Raw genomic sequence first — 18,973 nt, 5'->3', positions numbered from 1 at the left:
GCTCACACTGCTGGTGATGCAGCCCAGGACATGATTGATTTCTGGGCTGCCAGCACAGGTTGCTGCTTTACCTTGAGCTTTTCCTCACCCAACATCCCCAAGTCCTCCTCAGGGTTGCTCTTCTATCCATTCTCCCAGCTTGGATCATAGAATCATAGAATTGGCTGGGTTGGAAGGGACCTCAGACATCATCAAGTCCAACCCTTGATCCACTCCCACTGCAGTTCCCAGCCCATGGCACCGAGTGCCCCATCCAGGCTCTTTTGAAATATCTCCAGGGATGGAGAATCCACCCCTTCCCTGGGCAGCCCATTCCAATGCTTGATTTGTGCTTGGAATCCCCCCAGCCCCAGGCCCTTTGCACTCAGGCTTGTTGGAATTCATGTGGTTTGCATGGGCCCAACTCAAAATCCCCTGAGCACGGGCATGTGTCAGAGCATCACTGTAAAGACTTTGCTGTCAGACCCAAAGGAAGAAATTTTACTTGGGTGAGAGACAGCTGAAGGTCAATAAATTAAATTTTCATGGGCCCTGCACTGCAGGGGTGGTGGTGGCTCCAGCCATGCTCTCCAGTGCTTGGTGCACCCTCTGTGCCAGCAGACAGAGATGCTGGGAGCAATCCTGGGCCTTGCTGAGGCACCTTTCCCACCCTTAGGAGCAGGGAATGCCCAGGAGACAAATCACAATCCCACCAGTATGGAAAGAGGATAAGGTTGGGACTGAGCCCACTTCCATGAAGACAGAAAGGGTCTCACTTGGCTTCCACAATGCAACAACAGGAGAAGAGGTGGAGGTGAAGTCAAGCAGAAGCAACCAAGGCCAGGAGAGAGGAGATTGGAGAAATCATTTATTGGCAGAGTTGTTCCAATCACACACACACCCCCCAGCTCTGGCTGAGGAAGCAGAGGTGAGGGGCTACGGTGCAGTGCAAGGGAGAATCTGCTTCAGCCTCAGCTCAGCAAGATAACTTTGTGCTTTAAAATTAAAAAAAAAAAAAAAAAAAAGAACAACAAAAGCTCTTCCACTATATTAGTGTTGGCAAATCCCATGATTCCTCCTACACACCTATTACACCTCCCCTAGTAACAAAAATAAGGTTCTTCTTAACACCTGTGGCTCCAAAATGAAAAGCTTCAGTTCCGGGTAAGTTAGTGAGATACTTCCAAGCCATCTGCATGAGCTTCCTGCAGCAACATCCCTGGTTTCTGCTCAGCACCTGCAGCCCCCAAGCACCTCAGCAATTTGGGCTGCCAAGGAACCTTTGCCAAGGCACCACCCAAGCTGCCCAGCCATGGGGGAGAAGTGGTTTGCTCCTTCCCATCTGCTTCCAGGTGCTTGGCAGGACATTTGATTGATGGCTCATGGGAGCTCCAGCCAAGCCCTTCCTTAGGCTCAATAACCCCAAATTACAGCAGAAAAGAAAAAAAAAAAAAAAACAAACAAAAAAAAAAAAAAAAAACAACCCAACCAAATAAACATCTAAGGACCAAGTGGTTTAACAATAAAAGTGGATGGAGCAGAGCAAGCCATGCGTAGAGGACTTGGTGCAAGCAGGAGGGACTTAACCCAGAGCCAGCCCCACATCAAGCTGGGCTGCATTTTGTCATTAATAGGTCCAAATTTAGTCAATTCAAGGCCTACCCTAATGTACCTTGCTCATTTGGGGTGCTAAAAGCCAGAGTGACCCAGCCAGAGGTGCCCAAATCACACCCACCCCATGGCTTTCCCAGCAGGGGCCATCTCCACTGCCCCACCAAGTCCCATTGTCCCAGCACAAAGCTACTGCTTCCCAGTAAACAGACTGGGCTGGAAGTGGTCCAGGCTAACCAAATACCAGGGTGCAAGCTCCCAGCCAGCTCTCCAGCAGTCCTTTGAGCAGGGAAGGTCCCAGAGCTGTGACCCAGCAGGAGCAGAGGGCTTGCAGAGAGCAACTCCACCCCCAGCTCCACCATAGGACTGAAAAAAAAAAAACCAAAAAAAAAAAGAACAACCCCACCCACCCAAAATAAAAAAAAAAAAAAACAAAAAAAAAAAGACAAAAAGCTTTAATAAAGTAACCTCAACTATAGTCTCTTAGAAGGAAGGGGCTTTCCACCCAACCCACTATCAGTTAAAAGCTTCAGGGACTTGGGAGAATTTCTGGTTTGGTCAGGGTTACATCTTCTTCCAGTACTGCTCTGGCCTGGGGATGCCAGCCACGACCTCAGACTCGATGCCACAGTGGTCTTCTCCTCGGAGGATTTTGAAGAAGCCTGGAAACACACCAAGAGGAAAAAAATTCAACCTCCCCACGGCGCCCAGGAGACCCAGGGAGAGGGGGTTCCCCTGTCACCCGTGGGTGATCTCTCACCATTGTCCCCCCAGTCTGTGTTCCAGGAGTTGGCAGCCAGCCAGTAAGGAGTGTCATTGTCAACCCCCCAGCCCAGGAGCCGGATGGCGTGGCCACCAACCTGCTCGCCAGACACGTGCTGGTAGACCCCTAGAAGACAACAAAAGGGAGATGTTAGTGGGGGCCACATCCTTCCCCCCCAACACCTCAGACCACTGCCAGCTTGGGAGACATCTCCAGCAAAGCCCAGGGAGCAGCTGAGGAGGTTTTCTGGTTAAAAAGAAACTTGAAAGCTTCGTGGAAATTCTGGTGAAAGGATGTGGGACACCCAGGGATACTCAGCAAGGGGTCCCCAAGGTGGCACATCCCAAGAAGTTCAGAACAGGGAACTGGGACACACATATGGAAGAGCCACCTGCTCTAGGATTTCACCTCAAATCCTACATGTTGTTTTCAGCTCTAATTCCAGGACCTCTCTGTTAGGGCCTCCACCCAGAGTCCCTCTTTTCCCTTTGCTATAAACCAATGGACACAGGAGATGGTATCTGCCCACATTCATGAAATAATGAACTGGAGTTGTCCTTTCAGACTTGAGTAGAAGGACAAAGGCCACACAAGACAGACCCTATGGATGAAGTAGAGAACGGGGCTTCCTAAAACCTCAGTGCTGATGCTCACCAGTCTTGTACATCAGGAAATCCTCATAGACAATAAAGGCTCCTTCCACTGGGCCATTCTTGTAGATCTCAGCCATGATTTCCTTCTCACTGCGAGGGACACCATAGGATGTGAAGCCTAAGGAGGAAAAAAAAAATCCCACCATTACTATGGCATCATCAGGCTGCAGGTCCTGGGACAGCTGGACAGAGCCTGCTCAGCATGGCCCAGCATGAAGCTTTCTCCACTTTAAGGTTAAATTCAACCCCAGCTGCTCCAGAGGAGCAGGAGAAGCAGGCTCCAACCATCCCTCTTCCAGAGGGAATGATTTAACCCAGTCCTGTTCTGTAACCAAAGATCTGTTCCAGACAGCTTTGGTGGGAAGTACATCCTCATTACCAAAACTACCCAAATCACTTGAGGCTTAGACAAATCTCCAGGAAGCAGCTGCACTACCCTACATGTCTAGAAACCACCCAGGAGTAAGAATCATAGAATGGGTTGGGCTGGAAGGCATCTTAAACATCATCCAGTTCCAACCCCCCTGCCATGGGCAGGGACACCTCCCACAGCCCAGGGTGCTCCAAGCCCCATCCAACCTGGGCTGAGACACTGCCAGGGATGGGGCAGCCACAACTTCTCTGGGAAACCTGGGCAACCAGGGGCTCAGCACCCTCAAATTAAATCATTTCTTCCTAATGTCCAACCTAAATCTCCCCTCTTCAAGTGTTAAACCACCTCCTTGCAGGGAACTGTAGAGAGCAATAAGGTCTCCTCTCAGCCTTCTCTTCTCCAAACTAAACATTCCCAATTCATAGAATCACAGAATCACAGAATGGTTTGGGTTGGAAGGAACCTTAAAGCTCATCCAGTTCCAACCCCCTGCATGGTCAGGGACACCTCCCCCAGCCCAGGGTGCTCCAAGCCCCATCCAACCTGGGCTGAGACACTGCCAGGGATGGGGCAGCCACAGCTTCTCTGGGAAACCTGGACCAGTATTTCCTCACCCTCACAGTCACAATTTTGGAGGTGGCTTTGACACCCACAGAGCTCTCATCACCATGCTCTTCAACCCCCTATCAATTCCTTCCCCCCATCTTGCCTTAGTCTCAGCAAACACAACTTCTTCATCTGCCAGGCTGATGTTTGCTCCATCTATCCCGAGGATAGGAAAAAAACAGATGATGGAAAAAACCCAATAAACAAAAAACCCCAAAACAAACCAACCACCTCCCCTTACCATAGTGCTTGTCCTCCTTGTAGGAAGGGGAGTAACCTGCTTCACAGTGCCTGCTGCACCTGGGGGTCTCTCCCCCCTCTCCAGTGCAGGGTGGCCGAGAGCCATTGACGTGATGCTCACAGGGTGGGATGGAGTAGGGACGGCAGCCTGGGGAGGACAGAGGCAGCAGCATCAACTGGTTGCCCCCACACCCCCTCCTGTCCCCAAAAACCCCTCTGAAGGAGGCAGCAGAAGCCCCAAGAAAGGGCTTTGTGAGCCAGAAACTCCATAGAGCAGACCTGGCACTGCCAGGGGAGCACCAACAGGTTTCCTGCTGGCCCTACTTCCCACCACCTCCCCCCTCTTGAAAAAGTGATGGAAAAGGTGGAAATATGAACCAGCTCATGGCCAGGCTTGCAAGAAGTAGAAGATTCCAGTCTATAATTGCTTTTTTTTTTTTTTTTTTTTTTGGAGGGGGAAGGAAACGTGTCAACAAGACTCCTGTCCTCACCTTAAAGTGTGGTGGACTGGTTCAAGAAAAAACTCACAGCCTGATTCATTCCTGTGATGGAAGCAGGAGCCTTGTGGGGTTGTTAAATAAGGCTACTGTGCTCCTTTTCTGAATGGGTCTCCTGCCACTGGGTGCTGCCTGGGGGACCCCAGGAAGAGCCATGGGGACAGGAGCAGCCAGCTGGGCTGGCAGAGGTGCTTAAGGAGGGAGCAGCCACAAGGATGGAGACCAGAAGAGAAGCACCCTGACCCTGTAACCAAGCAGAGATGCTCCTCTGCATCCACAAGAGGTTCTGCCAGGACTTACCCACATGGGAGTCATAGAGACCACCAGACACGAGGCCTCTCTCTGTCCAGTACCTCCAGGCACCAGAGGGGTAACCACCATTGCACCTGGAGAAAGAAGCAGCAGTTCCAGCTCCAGCCTGCTCAGAGCCATCCTCTTCTGAGGGAGGAAGGGGACTCAGACCCAGCTTGGGATGGTTGATGAGAAGCCTCCTGCATCTTCATCCTTTTCAAATCTGTCCCTGCCTTCCCCAGAATTTCTAGACCTCAAGACACCAAACTCTTAGGGAAAGAGACTGGTTTGGGTTGGTAGGGTCCTTACAGCTCATCCAGTTCTAACTCCCCTGCCATGAACAAGGACATCTTCCACCAGCCCAGGTTGCTCCAAGCCCCATCCAACCTGGGCTGAGACACTGCCAGGGATGGGGCAGCCACAGCTTCTCTGGGAAACCTGGACCAGGGTTTCACCACCCTCACAGCAAAGAATTTCTTCCCAAGATCTCATCTCAATCTCCCCTCTTGCAGATGGAAACCCTTCCCCTCCCTCTATCACTCCAGGCCCTTGTAAAAATCTCTCCCGAGCTTTCCTGGAGCCTCTTCAGGCACTGGAAGATGCTCTAAAGTCTCCCTGGAGCCTTCTGCAGGCTGAGCCACCCCAACCCTCTCAGCCTGGCTCCAGAGCAGAGCTGCTCCAGACCTCTGCTCATCTTTGTGGCCCTAAGAAGGACCTAAGAGCACCCATGCCTCCAAATGCCAGAGCAGTTACCTCTTGACCAGGTCCCTGGTCAACCTGTGCCTCCAGGAGCAGCAGAAGTCACACAACTTGGAGACCCAGCTCCCCACCCTGCTCTCAACAATTGCAAAAAAAAAAAAACTTTGGGGCTATTTGAAGATCCAACTCAGTATGGGAAAGCATCACTGGGTGCTGGTCCTCCCTGCACCATCCACCATCACCCAGCTACTGCTGGAGGCAGGATGTGGCCCCAATGGGGCTTCCCCATGCAGTCCCTTTTCTGTTCCCACCTAACTCCAGGATCTCCAGAACAAACCCCCTGCTTGTTAGGAGGACAGGGCTGAAAAGGATCAGCATCTTCAGGTCGTGTCCCTGCTCCTCCCACCCACTTTTTAACTTCCCAAGGACCAAGAGCAGCTCACCCCATGCCACACTCGAAGCCACAGCACGACAGCAGGTCCTCTGCTGAGACCTCCACGCTCACCTGGGCGTTGGTGTGGACACAGATTCTGTCTGAAATTGCTTCTACAGCACCAAAAGCCTGTGGGCAGACCCAAAAAGCCCATGAGAAGACCACCTAGAGCTGCCCAGGGGGAGAGAAACCAGGCAACCCCCTGGCAATCAGCACAGCAAGCCTGGCTAGAAGAAGCCCACCAAGAAGCTCAGATGCTGCAGGGGACACCATGTGTGTCCCCCATCTGTGCATTGAGCAGCAAACTGTAGCAAAATGACCTTAAATGGCCTCAGATCTTACCCAGCAAGAGCCACAAGAGCCCTGGTCCCTTATCTCATTGATAGTGGGACAGTTTGGCCACGCTGTTCGGGAGTCAAAGCTGTCAGGCAGCTCCATGTCTGCAGCAAATTCTACCCTGCATGTGAGAAGAAGAAAGTCCAGTTATAGGAAAACCAGTGTGACAGGACTGGGTGCACAGGACTCCCCAAGCTCCTCTGGAGGTGACCTGGAGAACCTGGAGTGCTCTTGTTGGTTGCTTAATGAAGGAGAATGATTACTTCTGAAGTCCTGAGACCAGGCCAGCCACTCCTTCCAGTGTTTTAAGTTTCCAGCTGTACAAATTACATGACTGGTCAAGTATCTGGCACTGCAGAGGGTGGACATTTGTCCCATGAATGCTTCTGTGACTAACTCCATGCACAATGTCCACCCACCTGCTCCAGACACACCACCTTCTACAGGATCCCCACCTTCTTGTCCCATCACTCACCTCTCAGGAAGCTTGGGTCCACCCAGGATGGTGCCACAGAGCTTCTTCACATAACTCATGTCAGCATTGTGGAAGTTGTGCCCTGCCTGGGAAGAGACACAGAGAAATGGGACATAATTCTTCACAGCCACCAAGTGCTGGGACCAGCCTGGTGCTCCAGATCTCCCTCAAACCCAACCAGTGTCTGACACTTGCTGTAAAACCCAGGGACCAAGAGCCAAAATACCTCTAGACAAAGAACACAGCTTCTTCCAGGGTTGCTGCATCGTGACCAGTAAACTAAGGTCCAACTTTAGGCTTGGCCACAGCACCCTGGCTAAAGAAAGCTTTGAGCAGGCCACCAGCACAGCTTGAGACCTTCTGCTTCTTTCCAGCCTCCCACAGAGCTTCCTACTCTACAAAGTCATCAGTGCTCTGCTCCCAAGAGGAGAAACTCCACTTGCTGTCACCTTGACAGCATCATCTCACTGGAGAAGTCAACTGGGACCAAGGGCTGGTTTGATCCAACCACCATGGTGAGACACCCAAAGCTCAGCTATTGAGCCCCACAGCCAGACCATTGAGCAATGCATCCAAAAAAAACCCCCAAAACAACCTGATACTCACCTTCCAGGTGGTGTTGAGCTTGTTTATGTGGTTGACCAAGTCACTGGAGAGAGGAGGGTAGTATGGAATGCTGCGAGCATTGGCAAAGGCCACCAGGACACAGAGGATGGACAGGGATGGCCACATCTTGGCTCAGAACAGGACACTGCACCTGAAGGCAGAGTTGGACATCATTGAGAACCTTCCCAAGGTTGGCTTGGACCACGAGTGAGGGCTTGGCAAAAGGACAACCACCACAGCAGCACGTGGGAGGGCAAAACACGTGGCTGTGGGAAGTCCTTCCCAATCCCAACTTATTCCAAAGGTCAGGAGAGACGCAGGAGCGGCCTCAACCTCCCTCCTGAGAAGAACCCAGACAAAGCAACACTGTTTGTTGACCACTGATTAGAAGCAGCAGGATTAAAAAAAAAAAAATCTTCTGAAGTAGATCCAAGGGATTTGGAGGGTATTAAAAGCTGTGTTTAAGTCCACAATGCTGGAGAAGAAGGATGAGGAGAAGAAGGAGGTGACTCCCACCACAGCAGCAAACTGCAGGCAGGGTTGGAGCCCCAGGGACTTGCAGTGCTCTTCCCTTTGAAGATCATCCCTCCAGATCACATTTTTGGGCTTTAAGGTCTCCTTTTTGCCAGCCCATTGCCCTGGGGACCATGACTGGGGTCACAACCCCATGATAGGGACCCCATGACCGTGCACATGAGAGCTGCCCCTGCTCACTCCCCTTGGGGATTTTCACCAGGGTGGGTGCAAAGCCACCTCCCTTGCCACAAGACACCAGGAAAGTCCCAGTTTGGGGGACAGAGAGGCAGGGGGAGTACAGGAGCATGACAAGAGCCACACAAGCACCACCTAGCCAAAGATGCACCAGTGCTTGATGGTTTCTCTGCTCTCCTGAACCTATTGCAATTCAAACCCCAGCTCTACCACCTACCATGTGCTCCATGTTCCCACTCACACAGAAGGTGTCTGAAGGTCTGCCTGACCTCTGCAAACACACCAGGGAACCTTTTTCCTTCTCCAAAACCTCCCAGTTCCTCTTCCACCAATGCCAAAAGCATCCTGAGAAGCTTTGATGCCAGTGAGTGACCCAAGACCTCAGATACAGAACAGCAGCCTGAAAAGCAGAGCTATTTAGGCTCCAATTCCCAGAATCCCAGACTGGTTTGGGTTGGAAGTGATCTCAAAGCTCATCCAATTCCAACCCCTCTGCCATGTTCAGGGACACCTCCCACAGCCCAAGGTGCTCCAAGCCCCATCCAACCTGGGCTGAGACACTGCCAGGGATGGGGCAGCCACAGCTTCTCTGGGAAACCTGGGTCAGGGGCTCAGCACCTTCTCAACAAAGAATTTCTTCCCAAGATCTCATCTCAATCTCCCTTCTTTCTGCTTGAAACCATTCTCCCCCGTCCCATCCCACCAGGCTCTTGTCCTAAGTCCTCCAGTTTTCCTGGAGCCCCTTTAGGCACTGGAAGATGCTCTAAGGTCTCCCTGGAGCCTTTTTTTCTCTAGGCTGAACAATTCTAATTCTCTCAGCCTGGCTTCAGCCCCCTGATTATCTCTGTGGCCTCCTCTGGACTCTCTCCAACAGCTCCAAGTATGTTGGTGGCTTCAGAACCAGGCACAGTGCTTGAGGTGAGGTCTCACCAGAGCAGAGGAGCAGAATCCCTTCTCCCTTGACTTGCAGCTCACGCTGCTGCTGATGCAGCCCAGGACACAGTTGGTTTTCCTCCTCACCTGGAAAGGTATCATCACCTTTGGAAGCCTGGGCTGAAGATTTCCCAGGCAAATACCCCTGAGGAGGATGGAGAGACAGCTCCTGCCAGCAGCTCTCCAGCCCTGCAGCAGCAAAGCTTGCTGAGCAGGGACTCACATGGGCATTTCCATCCTGGCTGCCTCCACCCACTCAAAGCCAAATTCAGCCTTGCCAAAGAAAACCCAGCAGGACTGTCCTACTTTCCACCAACCACAAAGCCCAGGCAACTGCAGCTAATTGAAAAAATGGGCTTTTTTTTTTTTTTCCCCCTCCTCCTTCCTCCTTTCACCATTTATTGATTTCTCTTCCAAGCGTTCAGCAGGATGCTCAGCCCAAAAGTTGGTTGAGTTCAAGCAGCACATGTGGCCTCCTGCCCCCAGATCTCACCTCTTTCAGACCGAGAAGGGTCATTTCCCTACTTGGGGATATCCAGAATTCCACCAAATAAGGCCCTAAGGAACACTCTAATGACAGTTTTCATCCCATAAGCAAGAATTTGGCCCGAGGATCTCCAGGAGCCCTTTCATACCACAGGTGCTGGAGGAGTCATAGAGGACCTTAAATTAAGCCTGCTTAGCATCTCCCTTCTCACCAGGAGCAAAAGCTCCCCTAGCTCCAACCCTTCCCTTGGTCACAGCCTTGGTGTCCCAGCACAAAGGAGGAACACAACCTTACAGAGCCATTAATGAACCAGAACCAGCACAGGCCATGCTGACCCATCCTGTTCCTGACCCAGCCCCCAAGAGAAGCCCTGCTCCCTGGTCAGCACTGGAGTCAGCTCATCCCCTCTCTTGGCCCTACCAGCTGCTTGTCCCACTGGCTGCAATGACATGGGGACAGGTAGGGAGCAGTCATCCACCTTACTAGCAGCACCTGGGATCAGAAGATTGGATGAGCAGAACCACAGAATCATCATGGTTGGAAAGGACCTTCAAGATCTTTGAGTCCAACCTTGAGTCCCACACCACTAAATCTCCCCAAGTGCCACATGTATTTGTTTTTTGAACATCCCCAGGGATGGTGACTCCACCACCTCCCTGGGCAACCTGTTCTAATGCTTTATTACTCTTCCAGTGAAGAAATTTTTCCTCATCTCCAATCTGCTGCACCTGGAACCCATTACCTCTCATAATATCGCTCAAAATAAACAAATAAATAATAAAATAAACCCACCCCCACCCCGTGCTTCCTGCAGGGAACACTTATACTTTCTGTAGCACAGAAAAAGAGGTATTTTTGAGGCCAGAAGCCACCTGATCTCCTTTTGTTTCCAGAAGGATGCCTGGAAATTTGCTGACATCCTGAAACCCTCCCGTGGCCGTCTGCCTGCTCGCACCCAGCTCCTGATGGACAGCCACAGAAGACCTCACATCCTCAGCTTACCAGATCACACCAGCTCCAGGCAACCCGAAACCAAACTGAAAAAAGATCCCAGGCCCTTTGCCTCCTTAACAAGCTCTCCAATTTTAAGCTTTGCTCCACTGCACCCGCCCCACGAGGTGGCCCAGTGCCAGCAAACCAGTAGGGAAATTGCAACCCAAATAGCTGGGAGCCAGTCGGTCCTTTCAGCAAGCCAACCTCTTGCCAAGTCTCCCACGGGCATGAGGTTTTGGGTTTCTTGTTTTGGAGGATGCTGATCCTCCTCTCAGTTGGGAAAGGATTATCCCAAGAACTGGGTGGAGAAAAAAGAGGAAATCCTTGATGGCACGAGACAGGGCTTTTAGCAGGGCCTGCAGGGAAAGGACAAGGGGTGATGTTTTAAAGGAAAAAGAGGGGAGATTTAGGCTGGATATCATATTAGGATGAAGTTTTTTACATTGAGGGTGGTGAGACACTGGCCCAGGTTGCCCAGAGAGGTGGGAGATGCCCTGGAAACATTCCAGGTCAGATTACAGAGTGCTTGGATCAACCTGATCTGGTGGAAGATGTCCCTGATTACTGCAGGGGAGGTGGACAAGATGACCTGTAAAGGGTCCTACCCACCCAAACCATTCTGTGATTCTATCAAGTCTCCCACGGGCTTGAAGTTTTGGTCAGGGAGCTGCTACTCTCAGCTGGATGGCACAGAGTATCCCAAAACCTGGCTGGAGAAGGGAGGGGAAATCATAGAATCCCAGATTGGTTTGGGTTGGAAGGGTCCCCAAAGCTCATCCAGTTCCAACCCCCTGCATGGGCAGGGACACCTCCCACAGCCCAGGGTGCTCCAAGCCCCATCCAACCTGGGCTGAGACACTGCCAGGGATGGGGCAGCCACAGCTTCTCTGGGAAACCTGGGCAACCAGGGGCTCACCACCCTCCATCAAAGAATTTCTTCCCAACATCACAGCTGAATCTCCCCTCTTGCAGTTGGAAACCCTTCCCCCTCATCTCCTCCCTCCAGGCCCTTGTCCAAAGTGCCTCCCCAGCCTTCCTGGAGCCCCTTCAGGCACTGGAAAGTGCTCCAAGTTCTCCAAGGAGCCCTATCAGAGAGAAGTTCTCTCTCCTTGATCTCATGTGACTTCTCCCTCCTTACTCACCCCACTCTCCCCCATGACTTTATCAAGTGCCCTGTGTCCTGCAGATCTGCAAGCAGAGAGCCAAGGCAAACGACTCAGGATGAATTTCTGCTGACAGAGAGTCACATGCAGCCAGAGACACACACACCCCAACTCCTGTGGCAGCCTGGCCATGGTAAGATGCAGAAGCTGCTGCTCTCCACCATCACTCCCCTCTCCCCACCAACACGGTGCAGTGAGATGCTTCTCGTGGCACCGTTATCACTCCTGTGCTTCCCCACTACCACCACTATCTCCTCCCCACAGGCTTCCTCCCTCCGCCTAAAAGCCCCTTTAAAAAAAAAGCTTAAAAAAAAAAAAAAAAAAAAAAAAAAAAGCTGCTTGAACCACTCCCAGAAGAGCAGCATCCAAACCGAACTTGTGTAACAGCTGCTGCACCCATCTTTACATCTTGAAAGGTCCCTTCCTACCCAAACCCCTTCTGTGATCTCCTGGAGCAAGCCAGGAGTTTCTCCAACAACCCCTGGAGATCCCTTCTCCTTTCCTAGAATGTCAGGGGTTGGAAGGGACCTCTGAGGATCATTGAGTCCAATCCCCCTGGCCTGGATCAGGACCAGAACTAGGGCAGGTCACTCAGCAGTGCACACAGAGGGGTCTTGGCAAGCCCCAGCTCTCTTGGAGGTCACCTCACAGCTTCAGGATCACCTTGGTTAAGGTTGTTTTTGCAGGTCACATGCCACCATCAGCTGAAAACCAGAAGCAGAGCTCAGCTGGTGGACTCCTGAAGACACAGCAGCAACCTCTCCAGGTGGCAGGGGGATGTTAGGGGCTTGCAAAGATTCCCCCAAAGCTGCTCCCTCTCCTCTTGGGCTCCAGACCTGGGTGCTGAGGGCAAGCCCCGTGACCTGATAATGCAGTTTCTTGAAGGATGAGGAAGAAATAGCTCCAGAAAGCTTCTACCCACCAGCACAGCTGACCTTGGGCAGGGCTCTCACTGTTCAGCCAGCTGGTTGCTTAAAAAGAGAACATTTGGGCCACCTGGGTGCAGCTCTTGCATTTCTCAGCCAGCAAAGGGGAGACCCTGAAACTGAATGTTCAGGAGCTGCTCAGAGCAGCTGCAGCATGCAAGGGAGGAGAGCATCCTAAGCAAGATGGCTGCTGGGGATGCTGCACCACCCACATGCAGTCCCTCTGCAAGGCAGGGAGGAGGGATGGAGCTGACATCACCCTGGTGCCTTCTCCATCCTTCCCTACCAGGAGATTTTGGAGCCAGAGGCACTTCCCTGCCTGCTTTCCCAAGGAAAGGGTTCCAACTCTTTGGATCACATTATGCCACCCATCAGCAGGGTCCCACAGCCTCCTCCCAGGGAGATGCACACAGAGGAGCAAACCCCTCTGCAGAGCCCTTTCACCAAGGTCTTCTCCACACCAGGCAGAAATCAAAGCCTACAGAGCCCTGTTTAACCAGCTATTTCTCAGCACAATCCATAAAAACCCCCAGAACAGGCTATTCCAAACCCAACTCCCATGACTCGGGCGAGGCAGCTCAGGTCAAGAGACAACTCACAGCCCTCAAGCACCTCTCACCTCCTCCACTGTCTGGGCCAACCCCCTCCAGGCACAGACAGAGGCACCTCTACACCCTTTTCACAAGCTTTGAAGAAGATAAAAGCTGTCCCACCCCTCCTGGCTGAGAGCTTCTCAGCAAAGCCCAACTCATGTGTCCTCCTCCAACCCTTTGAGCTTTGCCCTTTGTTCTCTCCCCCGGTGTTTGTGCATGACTCTGAGCCACAAGAAAACAGGAGTATGCAGGAAGGCATCCAGCTCAGCTTGCTGTGTCACCTTGGTGGCCCCTCCTGGGCCTGCTGGTTTCATCACAGCATTATCAAAGCTTGATTTATTTTTTTTTTTGTCTTAAAAAATAGATACATCTAAAAACACAAGGAGAAACCGCTCTTCCCCAACCCCTTGTCCCTTTCCAGCAAAGCCAAACCATTAGCCCAGGCTGGATACCTGGCAAAATAAACACCCCATGGAGATCATTTGTGGTGCTCCCCTCTTCTGCTTGCACAGGGAAGTTCAAGATTGTTTTGACTGATTGTTTTTTCACTCCAATCTCTAAACCAGACTCTTTCACAAGCCCTCAGCCACCCACAAAGCCTTTCCCTTCACCCTCAATTTTGCAACCCGGAGGTGAAGAGGAAGAGGAAACGATTTTTGCCGGATCCCACCCCAGAGCTGAATGCATGGGGTGACAAATTTACTCTGCAGTCCGGACAGATGGGAGGCAGCTTTCAGCCAGAGCCATCTCCAAGCCACGGTTCTGGTGCCAGCCCGGAGCTGGCCCGTGCATCACGAGATGTTCCCAGAAGCACTTCAGCTGGTGCCAAACCTCAGCCTCAGCTGACAGCAAGGCTGGGGGCTGGGTTTGGGTTTTTTCTTTTTTTCATTTTTTTTTTCTTTTTTTTTTTTTCATTTTTAAAAATTTTTAATTTTATTTATTTATTTTTGCATTTATTTTTTTTTTTCAGTCTTCTCTCTGAAAACAACGGGGTCCTCTCCCCTCCCCTGACACTAAGAACCCCGGAATGGTTTGGGTTGGAAAGGACTTTATAGATGATTTCCTCTCAACCCCCCTGCCACGGCCAGGGTCACCTCCCACCATCCCAGGCTGCTCCAAGCCCCATCCAACCTGACCTGAGACACTGCCAGGAAGAAGGGGCAGGAAAATTTGCTGCTTTTTGAGCGGAACGAAGATCCCTGGGGCTTTGCCTTCCAACAACCTCCCTCCCCCCCCTAAAAAAAAAAAAAAAAAAAACGCAGCTAGAAAACAGGAAACGCTTTTGCTGCCCCAAGCTGTGTCCCCAAGCCCCGCGGTGCAGCTCAGCATCCCCTCCCTCACCTCCTCCCCCTCCAGCCCCGCATCCCCGGCCCGCCGGGACTCACCGCCCCGCACAGCCCCGCACGATCCCCGCCGCTCCTGCGATCTCCCGAGCGGCCTCGGAAGGGGCAGATCCCGGCGGCTGAGTCATCCCGGGACCGGCCCGCCCCCCCCGTGACTGCATCCTGCCTGCTGCCCGCCCCCTGCCTGCCTCCTGTCTGCCCTCTGCCTGCTCCCTGCCTGTCTCTGACCCTCAGTCCCTCCATCCCCTCGTCCCTGCATCCCTCCATCCCTTCATCCCTCCGTCCCTGCATCCCTGAATCTCTGCATCTCTGCATCCTTCCATCCCTCCGTCCCTCCATCCCTCCTGCTTCCATCCCAGCTCCTTCTCCTCCTCCATCCTTCCCCAGCCCCGCCTGCATCCCACCCGCTTCCCTCAGCCATCTTATTTCCATCCTGCCCGCATCCCTGCATCCCAGCTTGTCTCCGTCCCTGATAATTTTCTTCTCCAGCCTCTCCATCACTAAATCCACCTTCACTCCACTTCCACCCCTCCTCAATCCCACCTGCATTCCTCCTCCAGCCTGTCTCCATCCCGTCTGGTTTTCCTCCTCCAAACTGCCTGCATCCTTCCTCATTCCCACCTCTTTCCTTCCTCAGTCCCACCTGCTGAGGGTGGATCCCACCTGATTCCCTCTTCCCGTTTATCTGCATTCCCCCTCCAGCCTGCTTCCATCCCAGCCAGTTTCCTTCTCCAGCCTCCTCAATCCCACCTATATTACAACTCCATCCCTCCTCAATCCCACCCCTGTGCCTCCTGCTTCCTTTGTCCATCCCGTCTCCACCCCTCCTCCAGTCTGCCTCCACCCTATCTGATTTTCCTCCCCAAATCTGCCTGCATCCCTCCTCAATCCCACCTGCATCCTCCTGCTTCCCTCCTCCAGCCTGTCTCCATCCCCTCCACCTTTATCCTGCCTTCATCCCACCATTCTCTTGTCTCCATCCTTCTTCCAACCTGCCTGCATCTCACCTCCAACCAACTTCCAGCCTGCCTGCTCCATCTTCTCTCCATCCCCTGCCTCCATCCTGCCAGAATCCTTTAAAGTTTTCACCTGGAACGTCCAGCAAGTTTTTACTCTCTCCTTACTGTGTTAAGTGATGTTTTTGCCCTCATTTTGGATGCTTTCAGAAGTGTGAACAGCACCAAAATTCATTTTAAAAGCCACTTTCAAGCCGCAGTGATTCCAAAGCTCCTCTTTTATATCAGAGACCCTCAATTTACTTCCTTTCTTACCGCTTCCTAGGAGAATGTGGGGATAAAGTAGGAATTCTTCTTCATATATGTATTTTCTATAATTTTTGTGTTTGTTTTCTACCTTTTGTCAGGTTTGGTTTATATTTTCCCTAGAAAATCAGTGAGTATATGGTGGTTTTTTTCCCCTGCAGTCATTTAGAGATGATCATTTTGGGGTCACATTAACATTTTAAAGATTGATTTTGGTTTAGAAGGCTTCCTAGTGAAGTGATAAACAAACAAACAAAAAAAAAAACCAGCAGCAAAATAATGTTTAATACACTTGGCTGCATACCCCACTATTTGTGCTGTAAAACTGGAGCTGTTCTTGCTTCATTTAAGTGTCTTTATGCTTTAATACCTGGAGTGCAGGGACCCTTGGACCACTGTCTGTCTTTACATATAATATTTAACCAGCAAAGAGGTGAAGCTCCATGCTGTGTTGTTCTGTATGCTTTGGCAAATAAAGTAAAAATAAAAAAATAAATTAATCTTGTAACCTGCCTGCCCTCCCTCTGACTCTCCCAGGATTTCTTCATTCTGTTTATTACTGTTCCATTTTTGTGGTTTTTCCCCTGTTGCCTGGGAGGTTTTGTTGACGTAAACCACAGGGAAAAGCAAACAAACAAGGAATTTTATCCCGTCCTTTATAGGATCTGCCTCAGCAGCTCCTGGGTGCCACCAGCATGGTGTGGGATGCTGCTGGCAGGAGTCATCCCTAGTGCTTGGTTTTCCCAGCAGCTTTAAGAATCCCAGACTGGTTTGGGTTGGAAAGGTCCCTAAAGCTCATCCAGTTCCAACCCTCTGCATGGACAGGGACACCTCCCCCAGCCCAGGGTGCTCCAAGCCCCATCTGTCCCCATGACATGTCCCATCATGTCCAGTCATGAAAGGATAAGGATGCTGAACAGGACTGGACCCAGCACTGATCCTTAGGGAACTCCAGTAGTTACAGGTCTCCAGCTGGACTCTGAGCCTTTGATCATCACTCTTTGGGCTCTGTTGTGTGGTCACTTCTTAATGCATCTCACTGCAGATTTCTCTATCCCCACATTTCCTGAGGTTCCTTTAAATTTGTTTAAATTTGTTGCTTTAAATTGAGAATCAGCCACTTCTTAATCCATCTCACTGCAAACTTTTCTATCCCCACATTTCCTGAGCTTGCTTTAATTTTATTTAAATTTGTTGCTTTAAATTGAGAATCAGCCACTTAATCCATCTCATTGCAGATTTTTTTATCCCCACATTTCCTAAGCTTGCTTTAAATTGAGAATCAGCTACTTCTTAACCCATCTCACTGCAGATTTTTCTCTCCCCCCATTTCCTGAGCTTCCTTTAAATTTATTGCTTTAAATTTGTTGCTTTAAATTGAGAATCAGCCACTTAATCCATCTCACTGCAGATTTTTCTATCCCCATGTTTCCTGAGCTTGCTTTAATTTTGTTTGAATTTGTTGCTTTAAATAGAGAATCAGCCACTGCTTAATCCATCTCACTGCAAACTTTTCTATCCCCACATTTCCTGAGCTTGCTTTAATTTTATTTAAATTTGTCGCTTTAAATTGAGAATCAGCCACTTCTTAATGCATCTCACTGCAGATTTCTCTATCCCCACATTTCCTGAGGTTCCTTTAAATTTGTTTAAATTTGTTGCTTTAAATTGAGAATCAGCCACTTCTTAATCCATCTCACTGCAGATTTTTCTATCCCCAAATTTCCTGAGCTTCCTTTAATTTTGTTTGAATTTCTTGCTTTAAATTGAGGATTAGCCACTTCTTAATCATCTCACTGCAGATTTTTCTATCCCCACATTTCCTGAGCTTGCTTTAAACTGAGAATCAGCTATTTCTTAACCCATCTCACTGCAGATTTTTCTCTCCCCCAATTTCCTGAGCTTCCTTTAAATTTATTGCTTTAAATTGAGAACCAGCCAGCTGAGGTGGCTCTCCCTCATCATTTCCAACAACCTATCTGGTGTTTCATCTGCACCACAGAAAACTGCTGCCTCAGAGATTCGAAAGGGCAGATCAGATGTTCATCTTGTGCTTAAACCCTTACAGCCATCTCTTGCTTCTTGCATCTCTTGCACACCCTGGCAGGGACAGAACATCACCCACAACTCATCACTTGGGTTTTGGGGGGTGGGGGGAGAAGAAAACTCATTACAGCCAGATCAGCTGCAGAGGTAAATGTCTTGTCCAGGTGATGAGAAGGATTTTAAAAAGCCAAACCCCTGCCTGGTAAATTGAAGCTGGAAGGGATAAACACCAATCTAATCCTAACCTCTCCATGGGAGCTGGGAGGTTATGAGTTCAGCTCCTCACTCTCCAAGCTTTCAAGAGCTGAGAGAGGTGATGCTGGAACACCAAGAATTAAATCATGGAGTGGGGGGTTTAACACTGAGCCTGGGTTTCCATCCTTGCAGCAAGGCAGGTGGAAATAAGGAGGAGGAGCTCTTGGTGTTCTCCAAGCCCTGTTCACTCCTCCTGCCTTACACAGATGATGCCTTTGAAGAGACTGAAGACCCCTCCTAGATCTGAAGGGTTCTGCAGCATCCCCTCCCCCTGCCCCGTGCAAATCCTTGCACCAGGGCACTCCAGTTCCTTGCAAACAGGGAACTGTTGTGCAACCTCCCAGGGTCTGGTGATTTATCTGAGCTCAGGAGGAAGCAGATGACTTTGCCCAGAGATGACTCAGGAATTGGTGATGTAAGCAAAAAGCAGCTTCTTCCCATCACTGCCAGGACTGGGATTTGAATAAAGAGGGCTGCAGGACACTTGGCTCCAACACAAGGCAAAATCCTTGTCTCAGTTAACCAGGACCAGCAGTTTCCATCCATATCTGCTGGTGAGAAGCTCTCCTTGGTGCCCTTGTTTGATCTCTCTCCTCTGCCCTCCCTTGACTTCAAGTGAACACAATCAGCTCAGCCCATGCTATGTCCATGGAGGTGCCAAAGTATTCAGATTTGAAGATGGAACTCTTTGTCTTCATG

The 18,973-nt window shown here is 50.7% G+C and overlaps 1 protein-coding gene across 1 annotated transcript; it reads right to left on the bottom strand.

Moving 5' to 3' along the window:
- Positions 1-834: 834 nt before the first annotated feature.
- Positions 835-14,868, bottom strand: CTSB (cathepsin B). Its single transcript, XM_071742185.1, has 10 exons — positions 14,754-14,868; positions 7,563-7,713; positions 6,957-7,042; positions 6,488-6,602; positions 6,156-6,274; positions 5,023-5,108; positions 4,227-4,373; positions 3,008-3,124; positions 2,351-2,479; positions 835-2,252 (listed from the first exon to the last, which is right to left on the bottom strand). Exons 2-10 carry the CDS (start codon positions 7,686-7,688, stop codon positions 2,155-2,157), a joined length of 1,023 nt encoding a protein of 340 aa, XP_071598286.1. The 5' UTR covers positions 7,689-7,713; positions 14,754-14,868; the 3' UTR covers positions 835-2,154.
- Between the last annotated feature and the right edge of the window lie 4,105 nt (positions 14,869-18,973).

Source organism: Heliangelus exortis, chromosome 3 (genome assembly GCF_036169615.1).
Source record: "Heliangelus exortis chromosome 3, bHelExo1.hap1, whole genome shotgun sequence".
Lineage (NCBI taxonomy): Eukaryota > Metazoa > Chordata > Aves > Apodiformes > Trochilidae > Heliangelus > Heliangelus exortis.
This window is presented reverse-complemented; position numbering and strand designations above follow the sequence as displayed.